A 26739-nucleotide genomic window follows, 5' to 3' on the forward strand; every position below is an offset into this window, starting at 1 on the left:
AGGATAATCTTTCATTTAATATTATAGATCGATGTAAATCTGTATCGACAGAACATATTCAAATTCTTCGAGAATCGATGTATTATTTAGCGCATGTTATGAATTGCCAAATTATTTTACATGACCAAAAAATGAAGAGAAAAATATGAGGCCCTGTTGAAGACGAGACCCGGGGCTATAGGCTCCTTAGCCCTATAGTAAATCCGGCACTGTTTATACCGTACTCTACATGTCCTATTAAATGTGCACGTTTTTCAATTTAATAATTTACAGCTCATCTACGATAATGCAAATTAAATATATGCGTGCACATCTATTATTTACGTTTTCATTTGTTACGCGTTATTCGGATAAAACTTTCCCTATACTCGGATGCAAGGCACATTTCTACGGGACGAAAAATTACAATGTAATCCGGAGTTTGCGTCACGAGTGGTTTAGGGAATGAGGGGAAATCGACGTATCGAAGGGGGAGAGAATCCTCTTATCGCAACGAGGTATCTTCGAAATCAGGAAATCCGTGGAAGCGCGACAAAGAACTTAAGCTTCGATTTTCTGTTCGAGGCTACAGGGTTATTATGGTCCATGCAACGTTTCTAGTGTTCGCGCGAGATATCTTTGGGAAATCTTATCTGAGGCATCCAAACTTTGGCTTACAGTTGATCGAATTACTATCCAATGATGCATTCCCTTCGAAGACAATTTTCTAAATGAATTGTGGTCGCTGGAACTTTATTTCCGGTAAAGGCAAGGAAACGGAAAATTACGTTCTGGCGGTTTCGCTGACATTCTTCAGAAAATTTAATTTAATACGGGAGATTAAAGTTTGAAGTCGAATAGACATTCCACGAGAAGCACAATTCTTATTTGTGACCACGTAATATTAACTCTTTACGGTTGGCAGCTTTCGCTCTTGGGAGTGCCAGCAAGTCGGAGCAAATTTAGCGTTTCTCAGTTACTTTTGCGTACAGGATTTAAAGTCCATATATGGATATTAAAACACACAGAATTTGTTGTGTTTAATACTACTTATAATACGTAAAGATACAAAATTTGTAATTTCTGTAATTTTCTAAAGTATGATAATTTGCAAAACGATCATCGATATGAAGTCCTGGCTTTCGTGTAGAAGTATCACAGTGTGTGATATCCAAACGTGTGTGTTTGTCGTCTTTTTTCTAGAGTTTTCCTGTCGGAATGTACTGCACAGTCTTTCTTGCCTCCTGAACGAATTATATGAAGCTGATTATTTAATCTAATGTCTTTGAATGACGTTGAAGGTTCCGCACGGCCCTGACTTACACGGCAACTTGCGAATGTCTCATCTATAGGGATATCGACCGCAAAGGGTTAAATTATATTTTCCAAGGGAGTTGGTTGGGCGACTAAAGAGTAATTCACCTTTCCTTCCTAGCATACTGCTTTTGTTAATTTAATTCAACTTGATTAAAACAAGCACGCGGTTTACGAACGAAGAAGACGCATAATTAACAAACTACGCGCAAAAAGGCCTCTAGGCAGTGCGTTTCCCCATTCCAAGTCTAACTCGTCTCCGCGGCTGGAAGTCATTCGTCGAAAGGTACGCCATCGGGAGTGGAACAAGCGCGGAGGATGAAAAAGAGAATCTATGAAACGGGAGTGGAGGGAATACAGCTAGAGTAACTCAATTCCCCGTCCGACAACTGCTCAATCGCAATTAACAAACTGCAGGAGAGTCTCGTGCAAACTCCGCTGCGTGGATTTTCCTGCGGGGGTAGAAAAAGTACATACTCTAGATTTCACGCTGTTGCGTGGATGAACGAGAATAGAGAGAAAAGCGTGTGTACGTGTGTGTGTGTGAAAAAGAGAGAGAGAGAGAGAGAGAGAGAGAGAGAGAGAGAGAGAGAGAGAGGGAGAGAGAGAGAGAGAGAGAGAGACGCACGAGCGAACGAGAAAAGAGGAGATGAGAAGAAAGAAGTTCGGAGACGAGAGTTAGAGAGAATAGGAGGTCGGGGGAGGAGAATGAAAGAGGTTGCACGAGTGGGAATGGAGAATGAACGGGCAAGAGTGCGAGGATGGATAGGTGCGGATAATGCGAATACATCGCGCGGAGTGACGCCCTTATCGTGACAAAAGCACCGTCATTGCGTCGGTTGCAGGTGTGGTTCAGTAATCGGAGGGCGAAGTGGCGTCGAGAGGAGAAATTACGGAACCAAAGGAGAGCAGCCGTCGATCAGGTAGTCGGCGGAGGAAGCGGCGGGGGTAGCGGCAGCACCGCGCCACCGGCTGCAACCCCTGCCACGCCACGGTTACCCTTAAACGCTGGATTCAACGCCATGTACTCGTCGATACCGCAGCCGATCGCTACGATGCCCGACACCTACAGGTAAATCACTCTTCTACCATGCTTTCATTCCAGGACAACCTCTCAACCAGGGGTTGCAACCCCTGAGAACGCAACTCCTGGTCGAGAGTTCGGACCTCGTCTTATAGTTCGAAGGGGTGCAAGTGGAAATGTATGAATACGTGCAGGTGACAAAAATTCCATTGAAACATTCGTTGCAATAACAAAAATCTGGGCTATTAGCTAAAAGCCTGCATTAATATATTGGCAAAGCGATTCCAGGAGCACGCGCATACATCGAGTACATTACTTCGTTCGGTCGGAGATTGGAACATTAAATGAAATGGACTGCAAAAATTAAATAGGCATTGCAATCAGGTTTCGCTGGTGAACTTGTCAGCAAACCTGGCTGGAAACACCGATTTCATTTTTGCAACTAATTTCATTTGATGTTTCGAACTTGAAACGAGTGTATTAATATATTGGAAGTACGCCAATATGTGACACCAATATGTAAATGCTGCAGTAGCCATTACTTCATTACTTTTTCATTTAGTGGTAACACCGAGCCATCAGTGATCTATAAATTTTTTTTTAAATCGATAACTCGTTCTGCACTTTAAGCAAGAGTTTAGCGCAGTTCCACTTGCAATCCTGACTCTATACTGAAACGTAAAAGTGGAAGGCCAAAATATTAGGTTGTCCAGGAAGTTCGTGGCAATTTAAAAACAAAATTCAAAGGCACATTTGAATTTTAATATACATATATTCATTGTATCACATACAGACAGTCCCATGAATATTCGTACCATCTGTGTCTATTACAAGAATTCGTCTCAATTAAATGATAGGTTTGATGTTTCCAAATTAATGTTTCATTATAAATATGTACATGAATACACTTTACCCATGTATATATTTATAATGAAAAATGTATTTGGAAACATCACATTTATCATTTAATTTAGACCAACTTCTTCAATGAACATAGAAGGTACAAATACTTATGAGACTGAGTGTAGGTACCATTTTGGTCCATAACCTTTCCATCTTTTAAGAGATCTATACATGTTATTTGTTTTCAAACATTCCGATATATTCAGACCTGTACCGCGATATTGACTTCCAGACAACCCAATACTACCCCACCACTATGAATTCAGCCATTTCTAATACTTTTTATACTTCAATTCCAATTCTGACGATTCTAAAGTAAAAAGTGCAGACCTAGAACAAAACTGTATCGTAGAACGACAATTAGAGTCAAAGAGTGTCGTAAGAGGGTGGGACGTCGCCCAAAAGAATTCCTCGATTTACTCTTTCGCGTGGACAAGTCGCGTTCAGTGGAGGTCCTTCCGGGATCGCGCGGAATCAGCAGAGATTGGCCCTCTTCTGCTAGCATTCCTCCTGATGGGGATCCGTTTTCTCCTCGCAGCTCGATGTCAAGCAGCTTGGGCGGGTCAATGGGTGGAAGCTGTCTTCAGCAACGCGCCGAGGGATATCCGGCGTACGTGTTCCACGAGCCACTTCACTCGCTGACGCAGTCTTACTCCCACGCGCACAGCACCGCCGCGCACTCGCAACCCCATCGCGGCATCCCGACTTCTCATGGTGGCACCCCCACCACACCAGGAGGACAACCTGCAGGACCAGGTGGTGCGCCCTACCAGCCGACGACCTCGACCGCCACTGGTGAGTTTACGTTTAAAGATTTGTTTGTTTGTTCTTGTCGAATCTTCAAGGCCGATAACTGCAACGAGCTGTTGAGGGTTGCCAGGCACGTTCGCGGAGATAACGAGGAAAGTAACCTGTTCCTTCAATTCTGGTGGTCTCTTGCTGAAGGTTTGGAGCCTTGGTTGCGGGGCATTAAATACTGAATACAGCAATTCGATGGTTTTGTGCAGGGTGTCCCATAACTGGTAGTACAAGCGAGTAGGGAGTGATTCAACGTGAAAAATTGAATAGAATAAAATTTTTTCATATGACGCTTTATTTTGGAACAAAAAGATCTTTGAAAATTTGTCGAAGACGCGTGCAGTTGGATCATTTAGCTCGACGGATTTCGTTGTAGACCACCTCTATTCTTATTCGTAAACGTTGGCAATGGATCAAGGAACAGATTTCCAGAATTCGTCTAATTTATGAACTGTTCGGAGTGATGTCCTCGTTGTTGCAAACATAACTCTTGTCTCCTTATTAAATTGCATCGAACGTTTTCCAATGTGTCGTTGTGCACAGTATTTCGGAAAGGTCCTATTCGATAAACATAAAAAGATAGTAAAATCGATGTAAGACAATGTTTGACAATCATGTCGACAATATTTGTAAACATTGCAACAAGCACGGAAGTAATCTCCTACTCGGAACAGTAAGATAGTAAAATTCGTCGAACTGAAGCTAAATCAAGTACACACGTACTTGAAAAATTTTTTAATTTATTTTTTTTTCGAATATAAAGCGTAATATGACAAAATTTAATTCTACATTTTCCACTCAATTTTTCACGTAGAATCACCCCATACTTGTACCACCATTTACGGGGCACCCTGTATATGTAAACGATTGAAGTTGTTTGCTTTGGAAAATATGGCTTTACGATATGCCATGTTGTCGTGAACATGTTGCAGAAATTTAATCTCTGTGTCACGTTAACTCTCGGTTGAACCATAGCGGGAAAATATACACGTAATGTAGTAGAGCCTTCGTGTAAGTACGAGTACCCTTAAGCCAATATTTTCCAAACTTTGTTTCACGAAATCTCGACCTTTTTTTCGAATCACCGGAGTCTCGTCGCCTAGTCGTTGAAACACTGATTTAAAGTTTAAAATTAAATTTTAAACCGCTTAAAACCCTTTTCCAAAGCTGTTAATTTTGCTGGCTGAAAAAGGGTTAAAAAAGCGATGGTGCGAAAAGGGCTTTACATGCTCTTCTCGAGACCGTCTGAAGGTGTCGTGCCAATTAGTTCCGATTTACGCTGGCAGCTGCTTCTTGGCTCGTTATTCGCGTTTTTACGATGATTAAACTACATAGGGTGTACTGTAATTTGTAGAAAAACAAATGGAAAAAAAATATTATTAGAAAAGAATGTCGAAGTATCGAGTAATAACGTGTCTTCCTGTATCATCAAATTTTTAAGTTTCAAACTATGGGTAAAGTAATTCGACAAAACGTAGAATAGTCGTTGATTTCGCTTTGCTGACAAGTACGCACTTTAAGATATGATGCTTCATTCGTTGAACGTTTCAAGAGCTTCTTCGTTTTTTTCCTTAAGTTTTCAAGGTATAGAGACCACTCTCGTTAAATACAAGCCACCGATATACATTCGAGGAGCAAGAGGGAAACTTCGATTCATGCGGCGTGTGTTTGTGCTGCTCGACACGTGTCGTTGGCGGAACACAGGCTCGCGTTCAAACGTAAAGTACTCGTTCTGTACCATTGAAACTCTCAGTTGATTACGGTGCTTCGTACTACGGTTGATTCGGTGCGCACAGCCAGAGCCAGACGATGAAAAAGGAAAACACGCGCGTCGTCGCGAGAACTATGTAGTTACCGTGGCAAACGACACAAGTGGAAGTACGTTTAATGGGCGCAAGGAAGTTTGTTCGGGCGGAGACGCGTCTGAAATTCACGATTAACGCGGAAAAACAGAAATAAATTTCGCGCGTTCCTGTAACGACCTACTCGTTCCACTTTTTTTTTTGTTTATTTTTCCATCATGCAAGTGTTCGTTACACGGAACGATTCATTTGAATCGAGCCACGCGAATATGGTTGGAATAATAACGCCAAATGGTGCATCGAGGTTGTCGAGGTAAACATCGGATTGAAAGATGATAATTTGGAATTCTGAAACGAGGTATTAGTCATTATTTCAATTTTTCGTTTTAGAGTCATTTTGAGGAACTACAAATCGATAACGATGCTTTTAAATCCAACATCTTTCCAAAGTGTTGGAAGAAACCCGCAATTTTGCTCGATTCGACTGGCTACCAACGCGACAGCATAAAAATTTCTCAGGAAACGAGTTGACCGCGAAGTCGATCGACTTCCTTCGCAGATTTTTCGTCCTGCCGCGGTGCTGAGAGTGAAATAAACCGTCGAGGATTACCCCAGGAACCTCTTTACACGCAATCTACATAGCGGCTCTAGGCACCAAGAGGGTTGTCGGGGGTTTCGTAGGTGTGGGGAACGAGAAGTTAGGCGAAAGCGGTCGGTCGAGACAGCGCAGCACGTGGGAACGTTCGTCCATGGAATTGTAAAAGGATTTTAAAACAAATCTCGCATGGCGCCAGCGGGCTGAATCGAAGAATGGGATGTTCGGTGGTTTTCCACCCATACCACGAGTAGTCGCGGAGAGCCGGTGAATTTTCCATTTTCTCGGCTCTCACTTTCTCCGTTCCTCTTTCATTCTTCTTCAACTTTCCACCCTCTGTCCCTGGCTCTCCTCTCGTTTAGCGAAAACTGCGGAGGGTCGAGCCTCCAGGTACCCTATTCTATCTCTTGCATACCCTATAGTCATCCTTGTCTTGCTCGTCCTCTCTTCGGGACGTACAGGGGTGAACACAGGGGATGAACATGGGTCATGCCCTTAGCTGGGTGAGAAATATTTTCTATGCTTTCGAAGTGAAAAAGAGTACACAGACAAAACAATCTCTGTAATCTTTTAATTCCTGATCTCCAAAGTTTTCTCTAGTCTTCGTAGATTACTATACAGGGTGCTAAAAAATACCATTCAGTATTTATATGATATATAGAACACACTGTACCGAGTAAAAAAGCTTTACTAAACATAGGTCGAAAGATCAACCGTTTCTGAGATATAAACAGTTTTGTTTGCTAGTATCATGGTTGTACTTACTTGCTTCATCACATGCGATGTTTATTTTAGTGTTTATAAACCGCGTTCTGAATGTTCTTATTCAAGTGCCGACAGTAGATTTCATTGAGAATCAATCAGTTGTGGATCGGCGATTGTAGATATTGCACAGTTACGAAGTATTGTGAAAATGTCAGCGTATTATTCGAACGAAGAAATGGCAGATATGCATTTTATGCATGGTCGTGCTAATGGATGTACCGTAACTGCACGACGTCTTTACATGGAAAAATTTCCTAATCGAAGGGTTTCCTCTCACACGCTGTTTCAAAAACTTCACCAACGTCTTTGTGAAACAGGCTCACTCACACCTTGGCATCGAAACTCTGTAAAAGAAATGGGAGGTAGACGCGTGGAAAATCTTCTGTAAACATCGAACATTCAGTAGTAAGTCAGTTATGACAATAATAAACAGAAATATTTATATCTCAGAAATGGTTGACATTTCGACCTATGTTTACTAAAGCTTTTTTACTCAGTACAGTATGTTCTATATACCATATAAATATTTAATGTTTTTTTTTGTAACACCCTATAGATCCAATTTTTTGCTCGTTCGCGTTCAAGTCCGCCGATGAAACCCATTTCTTCACTCTCACTTTCTTCATCCAGCGCTGTCCCTTCATTCTTCTTCAACTTTCCCGTTTCCCCGCACTCTCTGTCCCTGAGCCCCTTCTCGTTTAACGAAAACTGCGGAGGGTTGAACCTCCTGGTACCCGACTCTATCTCCTCCCTTCGTTTCGATCCGTCTCTCTCGTCCACGTTGGGGGAGGTTCGCGGCGTCCCTGTCGCGCCGGTTCTTCCTCTCTTCAGGGTATACAGGGGGCGAACAGAGGATGTGGATGGGTTGGGTCTCGCCTCGGCTGGGCGAGCGCTCAATAACGTGCGAACCCAAAGGGGAGGAAACACGGGGAGTGCGCGGCGTACCTACAGGAATGGAGCGGAACGCCGTAGAATGGTGGAATACTGCGGAACACGCGCTGGCATTCCTCTTGTCTTTTCCTCCCCGTTTTGCCCCGACTGGAGTTGCACTCCTTCCTTTCGCTTTTAACGTCCGCCTCGTACTTCCACTCCTCGTTCTGGAGCCCTTCATCCCCACCCTCGCTGTTCCTCGGTTTCGCGCTTCTTACGCGCTCGGAACGAGCCGCAACTTATCCATCATAATCGTTTTACGTGCATGAGCGCCGGGACTTTCACCGCGCTCGTTACCACCGCCACCTCCGAGGATGTCCCGTCGTCGTTTCCATTGCTAAGTGGCGAGGTCTGACTGCCTCTCGACGTATCGCTTACGCAACGAGATCAAGTGTTAACGGATGAATCTTAACGAAACACTACGAGCAGAGGTTTGAGAAATGTTTAAAGTATATTGAATGGTGGTTGAGTAATACTTTCATATTTATACTTTCGCAAATAATAGCAGAATCGACGTCATCCGCTTCTAAAAAATAACCTCAAGTTTAACCCTTTGCACTCCTAAGGCCACCTGTACTGCCTAAGCATTTGAAGGCGTTCTACTTCTACGGCCAGTGTCACTGCTCACAATTTATCATTAAGTTTTAATAATAAATAAATTTCCTTAGCGATTGTTCACCAATGGCATCAGATGTTTGTACCGTTACGCGTTTCTTGTACTCTTACCCCATTTATGAGAATACGTACTTCTACTCGGCAGTGTTTTGCGAAAGATAATAGCGTGTGCACTACTTTGTAGAAGAAATAAATTAATAACCCAGTTAATGTTTTTTTGGTATTATTTTAAATAAAAATAATTTTGTTACCGTAAGTAAAATATTGAAAAGAACAGTGGAAAAAAGAAGTGAAAAGCTTGACAATGCAGAATCTAGCAGTGATGATGAGTTTGAATCGAATAATTTAACAAACTCCAAAGAGATTTCCGTGGCCATTCCATGACTCAGAAATCTGAGAAAAATGGTCTTGGAGTTGACTACCTGCATCTAGCCGAATTGCTTGGAGTGCAAAGGGTTCCTATACTGGTTTCAACATGACTTCAACTTGAACGTATCTATCTTTAAAGGAACATGTTTTCTGTTTCAGGAGTGATATCGGCGGGAGTCTCGGTGCCAGTGCAGATCCCGTCGCAAACTCCCGACTTGGCAGGCAACTATTGGCCGAGGCTCCAGTGATCCCAGCTCTTCGGGTTCCCGCCCGCGAGCTTGCTCGTAGGCCAGGAGAGCCCGCCGCCACCGACAGCCACCCCTGGTGCGGTGCCACGGCCGTTGCTGGCGTCCCTAGGGATACCAACGCAACATCAGCCCCCGCACACGCCGGCCACCACTCCCGTGCACACCTCCGACACCAGTGAGTGAGAACGAACCGATCAATCCTCTCTGAACGCTCTTTTCCAGAGATGGTTCGCGTAGCGCGACGATTACCATCGCGGTTAGCCGTTTGTCCGACGAATTGTTGACCTCCATCACTTCGTTCGAGGAGAGGAGGCCACCTCGCGGCGAGGATAGGATTCGACGAGATGGGCAAAATTGTTTAGATCAAACATTTCAAGGGGGAATAGAATATACGTAATTGCTTTGTTTAATTTTGTAAATTTCAAGAATAGGTTGATGTACGTTGGCTTTATTTGTGGTGCATTATGTTTTGCTTATCTCTGATCTAGGAGACGCGGTATGAAATCGTGGCACGGTACCGGAAGTTAGCTTCAGCAGTGCTTGTAGAGCGATTTGTACTCAGGGTCGATTTTTGTGACGTAGAGGTTCGTTATTCGTGTTTATAACTCGGTTCTAGATATGTCTCGAGTGCGTTGCAACTTCTCGAGTCATAATTATCAATCTTTCAATGACTCTATCGTGTTGTATTCACTTTATCCACAATTTCAAGAATCACTTTTCATTTAGAGTTAGTCTAAAGACAATTACATATTGCTCACTAGTATTAAACTCAAAAACAAGGACACCACTGTTTCGTAATGCCATTTTGGAATAGTTACCTATGCAACCAGTCGAATCTGCAGTCCAGTACAAGAGCGAATCGAAAGGATCGTCGGTAAAAACCTGTTAAGCAGAACGAATGCAACAGGAGTCGAAAAAAAGGTTAACGAGCCTCTTTAATTCGATTAATTAACCTCGTTGGAGTCGAGCCAAATTTCGCCCAACCGTCCCTGGTGCTGCTGACGCCAGCTTCGGTGACCGGAAAACAATAACACAGGCGTTCGGAATTTGCTATCGCAACTCTGACGATCTTGCGGTTAGCTTTCCGAGGTCTCTCGTGGCTAGTCACGAATTCGCTGTGTTAACACTTCACGGGCCAGTACGGCGCGGAATCGATCCGCATTAGTCGATTGACGGCGAAGTTTGTGCAACAGAACCTTTAATCAACAATTGTAATCGCAATATGCTGCCAGTTTGTTTATGCATGCACACTGACGCAATCTGGCGTATTTTATACGTTGGAAAGCTTTCACAGACGATCTACTAATGAGGAGGACGATGTCCACCGTGGTCTGGTCGCGTTATGTGTGGACCCTTTGCAGACGGACATTTTGAGTTAGACCTTGAACTATAATTCGTGTCACTCGATGGCTACTTTCCTTCCTAAGCAATATTTCATTTCAAATCACGCAAACTGGAAACTAGTCGAACGAGACTAAAATCTAAGAGTCCATTTTATAAACTACAAGTTTCCATCAGTCGAAATTTCCTAAAACTTTTGAACTACAGAATATTGTTGTTAACTCGAGTCTCCAAAGGATTGATATTGTCCATCTCGTGTGAAGGTAAACGTCTCCACGAATCGTCTCAGGATATCGACGAAGCTATAGGCCGTTCGGGGAGGGTGGAGCTTGAACCAAAAGGCTCCCTTTTGGTTTACATTAAAATCTGGTGGTCGTAGAAGTATACGCATGACACCCGGGTCACGCAGGGTATAATAATCCATCTATATACGACAGTATTGTACAAACGAACGCAACGAGCTTCGCCGCATAGTAACTGTGTTCGTTGGACGATCCAAATGTAAATTAGACCGACGATTCGAATTCCTAAAAGTACATAATCGGGAAGTGTTGAACCCAAGGAATAGCAATTAATTGAATAAGGCATTTAAAAAATATTAAAATTTGTGATTTTTGTTTGTTTACGAAAAAACAAATCTTATTTCGTAAAAGCACACTGAACGAAGTTTTGCAAGGGAGGTTGATAAAAATGTCGAAGGCATAGTCATCGAACATGTTTTTCTGGCAGTATTTCGCTGCAAACACGAACGATTCGAGCGAAACGAAAAAGTCAAACGAATTTCGAAGGTACAATAGCGTAGTTAGTTAGCTACGATCGGAAAAGTTTAAATTTGTTAGGTGAACTGGAACAGCAGTCTTTGAAATCGAAAACATCGATTTCTGTCTACTGTTTGTCGGGTTTTCGATTTGGGAAAGATATAAAGACAATCATGAAAAAAAAAAGTTGACAGAGTATTCCATAAAAATGTCAAAATAACGGATCAAATATTTTTTTCAAGTATCGTGTTTATCGATTTGAAAAAGGCGTCGCTTGAAATGTCAAAACTTTGTGAATTATATAATTTTCAGTTATATTTTGTGACTATACTCTGAATATTGTAAATGATCGATTTCATCGAAGTGTTTAGGTATATGTAACTCCTTGAGTTCATGTTTAACACTTTTGGTATTAAGACTCAAAGCAATTCAAAACGTTCTAAATAGTACAGCTTGTCGAGGGTACATTCATGGAAAATCTATCACACAAATTCGTAGCGACATTACGAGATTTTCGAGACACCCTGTACGAATATTTCTCCCCGCAACAGCCGCGAATCGTGTGGAAATTTCAGAGGGATTCGAGGACACGAGAGGCGGGCTCCCGCTGCAAATATTCTCGCGAGACTGTGGGGTGGCTCGAGCCAGGCCTCGTAAGGGAGGGAACGCTGGGATTGATAGCTGCCTCGGGAGGGTGGCTTTTTTCGGAGGCCGGCCATCACGCTTGTTCGCAGATATGGCGTCGGCTGACAACGCTCCACTTACAGACCAAACACTTCACCCTTCTTTCCAGGAGGAAAGTGGCAGCAATCGAATTTTCGCCTAGAAACTTTCGAACCGTTCCAACATTTGTTTCGTTGTAAAAATTATTTATCAAAAACGATGAAACAAAATTTTATCTTATTCAAAATTGGAAAGAACCGCTCTGTCTGGTCGCGACAAAAGGTCAAGATGAGAAGTATTCTTGCTAAGAGAATTGAATAGAATTTACTCCAGTGCATACGAGTTTTGAAAAAAATAACAAAAGTGTTAAACGCCTCCCTTTTGGAGGAAAATTTTCAAGGTAAACATTGTATTTCACAAAAGATAACAGAGAATTTGTCAGCCGTGTTTTGACATAGAAAGGAACACATGGATTTTTGAAAGGACAATAAGACTGTTAAATGCCTCTGTTTTGTTCAGGAAAAAACTTCAATGTAAACATTTTGTTTCACAAACGACAAATGAGACTTTTCCTCGTCGCGCATCCAACATACAATTATTTCTATTAACACATTGTTGTCTGGCAATTTTACACGGAAGCGATTTCATGTCACCGGCTATTATTTCGTAATTGATGTGATATAAACCTAAATACTGAGAAAAGTATATTCTATTGTCAAACAAGAATCAAAAACCGAGAGAACTAAATACGATGAGCAAAACTTTTGCAATATTCTATATCGCCCTGGGTTTCATCAATTGAAATAGATAATACAAGTGCAAACACGAGTTTACACGGTCAACAACGTTTGGGCATGAAAACACGAGTTAACTCGTGACCGGTCAACAATGTGTTGAACAACAAAATTCTCAAAAGCACCCTACCTTGTCCAGGAAGAAGTATTCCTCCAAAATTAACAAAACAAAATCTATCTCCCATGTTTTGACGCAGAAGCGAAGGCACAAATTTGTCGAAAAAAATAACAGAAGCCTCGCACACTGTTCCCAATAATCATAACCCGTTATTGTCTCCTCAGGTCAGCATTTTCCCGATACATCTCGTCGCGGTGGATCGTTCAACGAACAGTGTTCGGAATCAATCGCGTTCACTGCGCTCACGCATGACGCGTTGTTGGAGTCGACTCGGCGCGTAATCCCGTTAAAAGTCGACTCCCTTTCCCGCAGACTTTACGAAGGGTTCAGGGGGGCCGTAGCTTTAGACTCAGCCGCGTTACCTCGACGAGAGAAGAGTTTCTCCAAAGCGTCGAGCCGGCCATACGTTCAGGACGCGACGAGCAACGATTCGGAATCGCGTCCCATCGCGCGTTGTACATATTCCCCGAGTACGCGCAGAGACGATCGTTACACCGTTCTAGATTAAGACAATCCACTCTGTAGCTGATAACCGGGATCGTCGCCGTCGATCGTCGTTAACGATCGCCGTTCGAGCATAATGGACGTCGTGAAACTGGTCGCGGAAAACCAAAAAGACGTCGATGACGAGAATATCTAGGAAATACCATTGGCAGCTGAGAACAGAGATTGGGAAAAATTACTTGAGTGATTTTCCTAGATACGAACAACGGATGAAAGATGAATAATTATTTATTTATTACTCGTTGATTGAGAATTAGAGTTTCAATTTATAGAATGAGATTTATAGATGTTTGCTATTGGATGGTAAAAAGGTGGGGAAGAAATTGCTGTACTTTGAATTTATTGTTTACTATTGGAAGGAAATCTTGCTTACCTTTGGTTGAGAAGAGTTCCTCTCGGTGAGGAGGAGTCCAGTAAACCTGGGCCCCTTTTGATTTCTTCAGCGAGCAGTTTGTTTTCTAACCGAGTGTTTCCCACCTTTCTCTCCAAATGCATTCTTCTCAGCTGCCAATGGTAGGTTCGTCGTTAACACGGAGTAGCTTCGATTGGAAGACTGTTTCGACTCTCGCGAGCCAATCGTCGACGATTCGAGGGGGTTGTTGTCGTCTGGGGCAGCCCCGCGCTCACGAATCCAAATACGGCGATCTTGTGTATAAATTCGATTGTAAAATAGCATTTGTTACTACTCTTAGCCTGTAATGTACATTAGAGAGAATCGTCGACACGCTGTTGTATATACTGTGTAGGTAAGAGGAACGGCAATTACGGTGCCGTTCGATCGTACCACTTCATAGAAGATCGTACAGACGAGAACTTTTTGCCCCTATATTCGGTGTTCTCCCTTGGACCGGAAGCGAACGATGGGGTGGCGAAAAGACAGCGCGCGAAACTGTTCTCTCGCTGGTACGGTGTTATTGACGCGACCTGAGCCTACCATTTATTCGCTCATCGTTTTTCCCCGGAGTCACTGCATCTCGAACACGTACGGTAATATGTACGTTTCACGCTTCATAAGCAAGGTCTTGGAACGGATCTAAGAACCAGAAGTCGTCGCGAGATCCACTATATTCGATGATCAAGCGAAGGGACTCGGATGACTTTGTATGGATTTGAGCGATTCATCCCCTTCTAAACTGCAATTTATTAGCTCTTTAGCTCTGTATCGGCGTAATGGATTCGTTGTCTAATTTCTGTTATTCTTGTAGGTAAATTTGAATGTTGAAATGTTTTGTTCAAACCTTTATTTTCCTTACTGTTATTATAGGATACTTTTTCACTTCACAAAAGCTTAAATATTGAAGTCAAGATTGTATAACAGCACTCCATCTGCACTTCCTTGCATATCTATTGTATTTATTTTATTAACAATTCGTGCAATAAGGACGTAAAATAAATAAAAATATTTCTAAAGCTTAACTTTTTTCTCTAGGAGTACTCTGTACTTAAATTCTAATTAATTCTAAATATTCTTCAGAGTTTTATAGCTGTCTTAATCTCAAAATTCTTCAAGTATTTTAAGCAGAGGAAACTTTCTAGCAACGTGTAGCTACAGAATATTTTTTTCTGGAGAATGGAGATTCGTGGAGTTGGTCAATCGAAGGCAAAAAAGTTTCCGCGAAAAGGTGAATATCCCGCGGCGCGAGTACGCACGTAGTATCGCGAAAAATTATAGTACAGGGTAATTTGATATATATATGCACTACCTCAGACAAGGCTTTTCGCGCGATATAAAATTCGTAATTAATCGCGTGAGCAATAAAAGAAAGGGAAGAAGAGAGTAAATTTTCGGAGGTGGCGGAAGGGCGCGCAAACGTTGTCGCGAGAGACCACTCGAGATTTTCGTACGGTCGACGTACTTACACAGTCCCCTTCATAATTATTCAAACTCTGCGTGTCGCCAGGTACAACGATTACATTTTTCACGCGAAGAACATTTAGTCATTTTTTCATTTCCAGTGTTAGAAAGTGGGAATCGACAATCAACAGGTTTCGGAACGGGAAAAGGGTAACACTAAATAGATTTTCTCAATTTTTTATTTTGTAAATGCGCGAACATCACAAAACGCATTCATTTTTGTTCGTACAAAATCAAAAATAACTATAGAATTGGTTGTAAACGTAGATTCCAGTATTGTTTAAATATTTATAAACGGTACACTACACACGGGTGTAAATAAATATTTGCTACGGTTTTCGCACGTAAATTTACGCGTATAAATTCATGGAAGTGTGTTTCAAAAAGCTGCAGTATTTATATTGACTTCAAACAATAGTTTAACAAATTTTTATTTAATATTAAACAACTATAGGCTGATGTTATACGTGATCTATTATTCGAATAAAATGTCGCCTATGTCGTTCCGACCGTTCCAGGACTCTTCTTCGACCACATTCTTTTCCCTCCACGACTAAACCGCCACGAGCATCCACGCATAAGTATAATGAATGTTACAAGCAGAGCCACTTGTTTATTAGATTTCGCGACTCCGACATCCGCCAAGCAGCTCGCGGAAAAGGGTCGATCCCCTCGCGATTGATCTCTCCCGTCGCGTGAAATCGGTTGTAACCGAACTATAAAGATTTATCAGCAGTCAATAGGATAATCACGTGTGATTGCGTCGAGACAAGGCACGAACGAACGACGTATCGCGCGTGTCGCGATGCTGTCACATGGAAAACACAGCGTCTTGCGATATTATATGTACAAATTCGTTTGAACGTTTTTTACGCGATGAACGTAACCATCGATACACGCATACCACAACACGAACACATACGACGAACGGGGGATTGTACATTAGTAAATTTATATTTTTGGAAGAAAACAAAAACAAAGTAAACCGCATTGAAGAGAGCGAAAATCTCTCGCGGTGCACACTGGCTTCTCGAGCGTTCGAGAGCCTCGATTTCGAGATCGTACACTTCGTTCGGATCCGCATGTACCACTTCCTCGTTGACACCCTCACCGAGAACCAAAAGGGCACCGAGCCCAGCTTCGATATTCAGTTCCTACTGTTCAGCTCGTGAAAAGACGTATTTGCGTTCCTTCGAGTTACTTTGAAACGATTCTTTGCAGTATGAAACATTCGGAGCACGGTCGAAACGAGAGTGTAGGCCATATTGGACCAGCTTAACGTGCAAAGCACAAGATGGCTGCCCTCGAGTTGTTCACCTACAGTTTTTGACCCTTCGATTTCTAAAGGAGATACGTTAAATCGTTCATCGAACGTCTGTTTTCGGATCGTCGAAAGGGAACGAAGACGCTCGATGAACGATATCGTCTATTAGAGAAGAAAACCGACGTCACCGATGATAAGCAGTTTAGTGACTTGCGTTGACGTTTGTCGAACAGAGTGCACCTAGATGTTGAATTTTTTTGACGTTGATACACTTTGTCTCTTCTCTTTTTCATTACAACGGGCTGCGTATTCAAAATAAAAGAAAAAAGAACGTTGGACAGTTCCGTTTTGTTAACAGTATTGAACCTCGACAGTATTTGGTTACTATGACTATATAAACGATATAGTTGCAAACGGACTAGGTTGCATCGAAACGATCACTCGCGTCCCCGAATCTTCGTAAATCGACCTGTGACGCGGAAGTGGTCACGCAAGTTTTCTTATTATCTGTAATAATAATTGCTAATAACGAATACAGTGTATGAGTATTAACAAATTTATTAACGAGAATAATATATTATTGCGACAGTAATCTACGTAAGTGTTGTGAATAATGGAGATAATATTGTTGCTGTGATTACCTTTAAGATTGTAAGTAGTAGAATATAGAACCACTGTTAGGTGTCACTGTCTCGATTCAATAAATGTTATTTCATTTTAATGACAACGCAAGACGCTTGTTATTTGTTCGTTGAATTACATCCTTCCACCCTTCATCCATATGTATATACAATTTTTTTTTGAAATACACATTTCTCTACAGAACGTTTCTGAATAAAAATGTTTTATTTTACTGTTAAAAAAGCAGCTCGTAAACGGTACACGAGTGATTTTTATTTTTTGTTGTCATTTCCGGCGAGGAATGAAGGAGAATAAACTTAATAAAAAATATCTTGAAAACACCTTATATTATAAAAATTAATTATTTAGTTAAACTCTTATGGTATTAAGTATACGTATCAGTCCTTCAATCTGGTTCGTTCTTGTTTCATTAATTTATGTGAAGTATACAGGGTGTCCCAGGACGCCTGTATTTCTTTGACAGGACATCTTTATACTAGATGAAAAGAAAAATGACAACACAGCAAAATATATATAATAAAACATAAAGTTCGCTTTCAGTTTTTCTTTGGGCACAAGCAGATAATGATAACCTCACAAAGAAGCCTTTCATTCAGATATTAAAGGCGTCTCCTCTGATACTCCAAATGTTTTTGATGGCAACCAATATTTTACGAAAGCATAGAGTGCGAATAATGTCCACATGACGATGAAAGTTATATCTGAAAATGTAACGTTGCTTAAAAAGAAAGAAAACATACCTCAATCAAGTGTTCACCATTAACTTATACAAGTTCTGTCCAGGATGAATTCTAGAAATTTTCTCTCGAATATTATTAACTATAAAATTATTTTTTTATTTTCGTACAACTTAGTCTAGCATCGTGTACCAAATGGAATAAGAGTCTGAGAAATTTCATCGTGGGCAGGTCTAATAAATCGCGATGTATCTCGATGTGCAAGGTAGCTCACTTGGATATTCTTAACACGTTGTCTGCCAGACAAATATTCTCGTAAATTTCAAACATTTATCGTTGTATCCATTTTTGTAACTTCATCAAAATTCATGAATTTTATCTGAGTTTACTTCTCTTGGTGCCCAACTTTCAGAATTTATTTTTTTAGATCTTTAGTGAAAACCACTGTCACTCATATATTAATGCATCTAAATTCATGCACGTCCATTTGAGGAAATTGTGATGACGCTTCGTATAAACTTCGTCTATTATCATATTTACCCTTTTAAGTTATAAATGTTTTTGCCGAGATGTTTAATTGTAAAAATATATAAATAGATATTGTAACCCTAAACAAAGACATTTAACGTATTGGAGTCGAGTAAACCACCTTGCACAACAGCAATAAACGCAAACAGTACCCTTTGCTTGAACTGGAGGTAGAACAACAGCCTGTTCGAAGCCCTTGACGGTCATTCTTCTTATCACGTTTATGATGATGTATTTCAGGGCAGAGCCAAAATAATAGTCAAGTGGCAAGATCATCATGTACGCTGAAAATATTGCAGACGAAGCAGGCAAGCTAACGGGAAACGATATTGCCGTGAGGAAGGTAATGATAACGAACAACAGTATGAAAAGTGTCCAGAAAATCCAACTGTTATGTACAAGTAAAAACTCATCTGGAAAAGAAAATGAAAACCATCTAGAAGAATTCTACTAGTGATCATTCACATTTCAAGTCTTCATTCACTTATTGCAAACACAATTCACGTGACTTCCATACTTATCCAACGCCTGCACACGTCCCATATGAACTGAATATTTCTTCCACACGTTCAACATCTTACACACATTACACATTGGTTCTATACCATTTTCATTTTTCACTCATTCATACTTACAGATCAACCGTGTTAAGTTGCCTTCGAAATAAATTCACCGCTCTGCCTCGCGATATGCGTATTTTTGTTATTGACCGCTTGACAAAGAAAATCGAAGAGAAACAAAAGAGTGACGAGAGCGAGTCACAATTGAAATGCATTGCCGTAAGAGTGAAATATTACAGCAATCGAAGTACTTAAGTTTTCCATGTCCGTACGTTCCATGTATGTACTGGGTGGAGCGAGCGACTAGTAGTCCCTTTGTCCCGGTCCCCTCTAGTTTGTAGGTACTCGGCAACTTAACGTGGTCAGTACGTAAATTTGACCATACAACCTCCTTTTGGTAAGGCTAAGATTATATCTTAGGTCACACTTATACTGACGATGTGGATCAGGTTTTGCATCGAAAGGGTTTGGGTTAATTCGCGATAATTTTGTGTAATTAGTCTTGTTAAAAAGAGGACAGGATGAAAAGTAAGCCTCTAAAATTTACTGCTTCGTTGATAAAAATTGAGGAAAAAAATTGTTTCAAACACGTACACGACCCCAAAGTTGAGAGATTCGAAAAAATGAGACTAGGTCGGCTTGGAGGTAATGCCACTGCTTTAGAAAAGCGACGCTACGACGATCGTTTAATAAAATCGATTTCTTATTAGAAAAATTGACCATTAACACATTGTTGACCGGTTACGAGTAAAATCGTATTTACACTTGCATTATCTGTTTCAATTTATGAAATCCAGGGCGATATAAACCAAATTTTATAGTTATATAAGAGATATGTATGTGAAATATTTTATTTGAATTCATTATGTTGGTAAAATATAAATAAAGTTTATTGGAGTTTATTTAAATTGATGTGTAAAATTGCCGGTCAACAATTTGTTAAATTATTTTCATTTGTATCCAAAGTTTCGACCGGATCGTTCTAATACACTCCACATGAACCACGCAAACACGATCAAACTGTACCAAAGACGAGACGGAGAATGAGCAGAGGGTGAACAGGCCGATCATCTGTCGACAGGGTAGATCGTACCGATACTTCGTGCAGTTACGCATGCACGTACCGTGTAATCTAAATAGGTCCCAGCGCAAAATAAATACGGGGGCACAATTAGGTAAATGTGAATCTTCCAAACTGGTTAGATCGCTTCGTGGGAGTTCAGGGGTGGTTTCTGTCTGCACGCGACGATTTCTCGGCTGTGCGCGTGCGTGTGTGCGAGAGGGTGGTTGCCGCGGTATGGTGTGAAAGGTAGGAGGCAACGCGAATGCCCGCTGCATGGGGGGATTCGGTAGGCGAAGTTTCCACATGAGCGGGCAACATTGATAAAAGCTACGGGGGGGACTCTCCGACTGTGCTTCATCCCTTCGCCAAACTCGAACTAACTTCGGTTCGGGGCAGTGAGCTCTCTCTTTCTCACCCTCGGTCGCTCCCTATTTCTTTTGCTCCTCTCTGCTTTTAAGCCGGCTTTCATTATTTTCCTATAATTTGCTACAACCCCTCGTGATCTCTCTCGTTCTTTGGCCGCGCGTATGGAATACTTTATTTCCGGATACGTTTACTGTCGCTTCACGCGTTTGCTTTCGAGACCGCGTGTGTAACGGAGAGATTTCCCCGGATGGAATTCACATTCGGTGATTGGAGTTTTCAGAAAGGTAACGAAGATTAAGATTGGATGCATTGTCACGAAAATGAAGTATGGAAAGACGGATTTCAAGAGATGGATTTCTCTGACATCCTTATAGATAAGTGGAATACCTGGGGAGCAGAAGTAAGCGACACACGCGAAGAAGAATCCTACGTTGAAAGTTAACAACAGCTTGTTAATGAGCGGCCATGTGATACTGCAACACATCGTCAGTAGCAGAAAGGTGATGCCTATTGTTAGAGCAATCGCAATGTTAGCTGAAACAAAAGAAAAAGACACGAAAATGTATTTCATGAAAACAGAACACATACAATCACTCTTTTATTATAAGTATTGGTACCTTCTATGTCTATTGAACAAAATTGGCTAAATGAAATGATAGGTTTGATGTTTGCAAATAAATTTTTCACTATACATGCATAAGGTTATTCATGTATGTATTTATTATGAAACATTCATTTAGAAACATTAAGCCTATCATTTAATTTAGACAACTTTTTCTTCAATAGACATAGTGGGTACGAATATTTATGGGACTGACTGGGTGGCGTTACGACTTTTGAGATTATTCTGAGTAACTTCTTCTACATCTAGATGGCTAGGGGGGCACAATTTGTAGCTTCAAAGAATTCATAAAAAGGGGAGCATGCTTACCTGATGGATTATAGCTGCCCTTGCTGGCTTCTGCGATAACGTAACCGATCACAGTTCCGGTGAAGAACGTCGGTATCGATAGAAATGGCCCACGGAGTACCGCCCACAGGCCCACGAAGAAGCAGCCAGCGCAAACGAGTCGCGGGAAAATTTCAGCTGAAAGAAGAAATGGAATACATGTGCAATCTGGTTCTCGAGGCCATGCACAGTGTACAACTTGACCTCAAAACTTGGCCAAAATTATCTTGTTGGTTTTATAGAATTATTTGATAAAGTAATTGCAGGAGGTCATCTTCTTGGAGTAAGGAATTTCTAAAATGGTCGTCGTATGGGGCGTTGTGTAAAAGTTTACATTACATGAAGTTTACTATTTTTAATTTTGGCCACTTTTTCCATGCTCTATCATCAATCGATAATTGTGATAAAAATTGATGGAACGTACTTAAAAGCTGACAAGATTCTGGATAAAGCAGGGGACTGCAAGCGTACGAGAAACCAGGGACATAAGATGCAGAATAATTTCCATATTTAGCCACTGCTGCGTAAACCGATCCAGTTCCGGTGTACGCGTTGAAGACTCGTCTCATTGGTGTTAACGCTTGTGAACCCGATATCTATCAGAGAATATTCTTTGTTATTATGATCGTGAACTCATTCTTTCAAGATATACAGGGTGAATCACCTAACATTAGCACCTCAAATATCTTTGTTATTTTTAAAGATAAATCAAATATTGTAAGGACAAAGTTGAATGGTTCAATGGGGCTCACGCGATGCCAGAAACATTTTTGTTTTTAAGATATCAGTGTAATCTTCATTTTTTTAATGGAACCATCCTTTCTGAAACGCCTGCAATGATAGTTCCTTCATTAGGAATTCAACGACCATAATTATTCGAGATCATTCAAGGTCACGGGCAGAGAAAACGTATTACATTTACAACAATATCCGGCATCCGTTGCAATTTATTTACTATCAGTATGTTTCCAAACGCGATTCCGCTATGTCTGCTAAAAGAGACCGTATACATGAATGTTTTAATAACAGTTGAAGATATGCATCAGCATATCATCACAGCATGTACGAATATTACCTCGGATGTACTTGTCAGAATTCAACATTCCTTCAGAGCCACTTTACATTACAACATCTATGAAATACAGGTATTCTGCTTTCATATTGTAGTAAATCTTATACGTTTTCTCCGTCCGTGACCTTGGATAACCTTGAATAATTATGGTCGTTGAATTTCTAATGAAAGGGACTATCATTGTAGGTGTTTCAAAAAGAGCGGTTCCATTAAAAACAATGAAAGTGACCCTGATATTTAAAAAAAAAATTACAAAAACAAAAATGTTTTTGGCATCACGTGAGCCCCATTCAACCATTCAACATTGTCCTTACGATATTTGATGTATCTTTAAAAATAACAAAGATATTTGAGTTGCTAACGTTAGGTGACTCACCCTTCTAGATAAACTATTTTACATTCTCGAAAAAACGATCATTAATTTATTTAAATGTTTCGACTCTTATTAATTACGTATTAATTACATTAATTACGACTCAATGAAATTTAACAAATATCTTATCATAGATTTTATTTGATTTACAATTGTTCGCAATTAAAATAACTTGCCATTACATCATTTCAAGTACAGGAATACTACATGACCGTGGCAAGTAGTGCTCTTATCGCAACAACGAACTGAAATGACTCATAAACCACAGAGGTTTAATCAGCAAGGTTAGCGAGATATAGAGGAATGTTTGTAAACAGACGAACGGAATACTAATACTCTGGCTCAATTAGTCAAAATAAAGTCAAATAGGGCACAGACATTGAAATGAACTTACTTAATTCCTTTCGAATACTAATCCAAATTAATTTCTGAAGCGGACCAGAGCACTATGTATACGATTCTAACGATTTTAAACGAGACAAAAAAGTGAAGTACCTTACGACCATTTTGTATGATATCCTCCACGGTCAACATATTTGTAATACCAATGAAATAGCTATCAATTGTGAAGTCCTGCTCGCTTAAGAACATTTGATAGATTTCGAGCTCCACCTTATTTTTTTCGCAAATCGGTTGGGCGGTGTTGTTAAAAGGTATCGATGCTGGTTGCACGTCGACGACCACCGTGGTGTCGTCCGCGACCACCTTTGCATATGGAGCTATTTTGGTATTGAACTCCATGTTGCATCCACCCGGTACGGGTGCTGCGAAGAGAACAATGATCTGATGGACGAGATTGCTGGACGGTTTTTATCCTATGAAATTTACTATCGAACCCGTTCGATTTCTATTGCGAGGGGACTAAGTTGGTCAAATTGCTCCAAAATAAAATTTTCTTTAAGAATTAATTCCTAGCAAAGGAATGCAACTTCAGAATATTTATACATATTTTAAACACTAAACTGTTGGTATTGCAGTGATCTGGACTTAAAATAACTGTAATTTCAGGACTTAAATACAATGTTGTGAAATTAATTTCCAAAGAAGACCTTACGTTGAAGCAATTTGACTGCCACATTTCCTTGAATAAAAATAATGGACGATATACGGGGCGGTAGAATAATCGTTACCAGCTTATTCGAAAAATTGCGATACGCGAAGAAATATGTATTTAACGACAGTATGGAGATAAGAACCACTTAATAGATAAGGCATCCTTGTTTTTATTAAAAAGGAATATAAGAGGGCGTCCCTGAAAATATTGGACATTTCAAAAGTCCAATTTATTAATTGATAACTTAAACAATACATATTTCCAGGCATGACGATCTATGTCAGTGATCGACAACCTATGACCCGCGAGTCAAGCAGTAATCCACGATACTATTACTAAATTACAGCTTATCAAAGAAGATTGGAAATTGCTTTAAATTTCTCCAGAGTATAATTACAAAACCCATACAAAGTTCAATATAGTTAAATTAAAACGTCTAATTTAACAAGATGATCGACATTGTATAAATCAATGTGTTTATACAAGATGAATATCAAGAGTACTCACCTTTGTCATTGTAAGGAATACCAACAAGTAGAGCGTCCACATGGTGGACGTTATCATTTTTCAAGTACAGCTGCGTCATTATGTTTAAACCTGGTCTAATTAAAAGGCCGATATTTGATCCGAATACGCTATTATTTGAAACTTTATTAAGATCATCTTCAGTATAAGACAGCGTGACGTTATATTGATACGTATGAATTTGAGCGATAATAAATGAAGTCTCGGATGAAACATTTGTTATGTTACAAGTAACGTTACTAGCGGGGGCAATAGATATTCGTTGAATGTATGCATCACCGGTAGGATGACTAAAAGACACCTGTAATACGCTGCCATCTGTAAAACGTATTATAGATTATTTTGTATATAGATTATTACAATATATATATTGTTACCTAAAAAAAAATACCATACCATAAAAAGTTGTAAAATTGTATTTATTATAGTTACAAAAATTATATACCCTGTTTTTCATCAAAACTGCATTTTTTTGCAATAACATAAATAAAAGAGAATATTAAATATTTTACATTAAAATCTTGCGACCACAAGATTTCGCTAAGCCCATTTGGGGTCGCGACTTATGGTTTAAGAAGTCTTGCTGTAGAATAACAAATTCAAGGTCTAGGACAAATTGAACTGTATTATTTTCGTAATAACATATGTATGTAGTAATTGTGGTGAATGTTCAAAACAAACAAGCTACACATTGTGATATATCTACAAAATATATACAATAAAAGTTTATCAAATAAAATTGTCTTTATTAAAGTTTTCCTTTACATTTAGATATTTGTTTTATATTGTTTTTTCTATTAACACATTATTTCATTTTATTATTAATGTTTCATACAATTAACAAGAAACATATTCCAATGCCTTCTTGCTATGTTCAATAAATGGGAACTTAGCCTATTCCAGAAACTATTGGTAAGATTACAAGGTGCTCCTAACATGTTTCAGTAAACCATGCCAACACATTTTATTAAGTATATTAATAAAAACTTTTACTAATGTGAGTTTATAAATTCCTTCTATCCGAGTTATAGTTCTTGAGAAATGCACATTAGATGAGTTGTTTAAAATAGGTACCTCGAGCTTAAAAAAAAATTTCACATTGTCTTGCTACTGGGCATGTTAAAAAATCCTGGCATATTCTAAATTGTAGGATAAACTCCTAAGCAGTCACTGAAATTGTATATATATTGATAAATAGTCTGTAATGAACAATGTGTTTGAGATAACTTCAAGTTCAACCTCAAGATAATATATCTCGTATACTTCAAGTTCAACCTCAAGATAATATATCTTATATACTTCATATTCGCTATGACTATTTACATTTAGTTAATGAATTAATGAATATTTATTTAAATGTTGAATACTGATTGTACAATTTACAATATCTCTATCTCCGAAACAATGCATTTGGAGACATGTGTTTGTTGACTAAACAATTTTGGAACAACCTGCATGTTTACAGTATTGAACAAAAGAAATGCTTACAAGGCTGATACAACAAATCCTAGATACGAATTTAATGAAATAGAGAAACTAGAAAAAGGAGTCAGAATCACTGTATCGAGAAATAGTGGAGCATGTACTTTTACAAAAATGGAAAGACCTTGAGTTTGCAACAGAAATGCCTAAGAAACACTTTTAATGCCTAGAAGGATAAAATACGTTTCTTAGAGAGGGGATTTAATAACTAAATATCAAAAATTCTTATTTAATTGCCTAAAAATAATATTATTTCAAATATAAATTACGGTGTAACAAACGCTGTAGGTCAATACGTCCCAAATCTTAATCTTGTAAAACAATGGGGCGTTAATGCTTTTGTCTGAGAACTGTATATCAACAACGCAAAATGTTGACATTGGTTAGGAAAACAATTCCGATATTCCACCGAACGTAACACGGTTGTTCACCATACGTAAAAAATTGATCGAATGTAAAAACAGAACGAAGACCCGTCGAATGTATCGTTTCGAATAAGAAAATCGCGAATAAGAATAATGGAAGTTTGAGGTTATGTGCTCACCTTTGAGAGACAAGGTTTTGGTATTTTTCACCACGGCCAAACTGCTACCGACGAGTAATAGAAGGATCAGTGGGTCTCTGATAAGTCGACGACTCATGTCGATCGACGTTACGAGCCCCGTGACACACTTATTCAATTAAATTGCTGGCGAGCCGTGTCGGCGTGAAGTTACGGAAAATCAGTACGGCGCAACAGCTGGCACTTGACAGTCGGCTACATGCCTGAGCGCGGTACACATCGAGTCCTCGGTGTATGTCGTTCCGTC

General features: G+C 39.9%; 2 protein-coding genes across 2 annotated transcripts in view; one reads left to right on the forward strand and one right to left on the reverse strand.

The window, feature by feature from the left end:
* LOC128875375 (paired box protein Pax-6) overlaps nucleotides 1-17371 on the forward strand; it is a 59353-nt gene extending 41982 nt beyond the window's left edge. Inside the window, exons 8-10 of the mRNA XM_054120898.1 lie at nucleotides 2139-2365; nucleotides 3759-4015; nucleotides 9254-17371. Of these exons, the coding sequence (XP_053976873.1) occupies nucleotides 2139-2365; nucleotides 3759-4015; nucleotides 9254-9342 (573 nt within the window). The 3' untranslated portion in view covers nucleotides 9343-17371. The remainder of the gene's footprint in view (nucleotides 1-2138; nucleotides 2366-3758; nucleotides 4016-9253) is intronic.
* Nucleotides 17372-17588: 217 nt separating this feature from the next.
* LOC128875374 (transmembrane 7 superfamily member 3-like) lies at nucleotides 17589-26709 on the reverse strand. The gene is made up of 8 exons (XM_054120897.1): nucleotides 26475-26709; nucleotides 24431-24766; nucleotides 23365-23633; nucleotides 21849-22020; nucleotides 21407-21562; nucleotides 20863-21009; nucleotides 18639-18899; nucleotides 17589-17982 (listed from the first exon to the last, which is right to left on the reverse strand). Exons 1-8 carry the CDS (start codon nucleotides 26569-26571, stop codon nucleotides 17870-17872), a joined length of 1551 nt encoding a protein of 516 aa, XP_053976872.1. The 5' UTR covers nucleotides 26572-26709; the 3' UTR covers nucleotides 17589-17869.
* Between the last annotated feature and the right edge of the window lie 30 nt (nucleotides 26710-26739).

The sequence above is a fragment of the Hylaeus volcanicus genome, chromosome 4 (assembly GCF_026283585.1).
Source record: "Hylaeus volcanicus isolate JK05 chromosome 4, UHH_iyHylVolc1.0_haploid, whole genome shotgun sequence".
Classification (NCBI taxonomy): Eukaryota; Metazoa; Arthropoda; class Insecta; order Hymenoptera; family Colletidae; genus Hylaeus; species Hylaeus volcanicus.

Bases quoted from the DNA above. Each gene is read 5' to 3' on its own strand.
- LOC128875374 (XM_054120897.1), bottom strand. From the start codon at position 26,571: ATGAGTCGTCGACTTATCAGAGACCCACTGATCCTTCTATTACTCGTC. The intron at 23,634-24,430 runs GTGAGTACTCTT...TTCTCTTCGCAG, and splicing joins TATTCCTTACAATGACAAAG to CACCCGTACCGGGTGGATGC. The intron at 17,983-18,638 runs GTACTGTTTGCG...TTACATTTTCAG, and splicing joins ACCTCCAGTTCAAGCAAAGG to ATATAACTTTCATCGTCATG.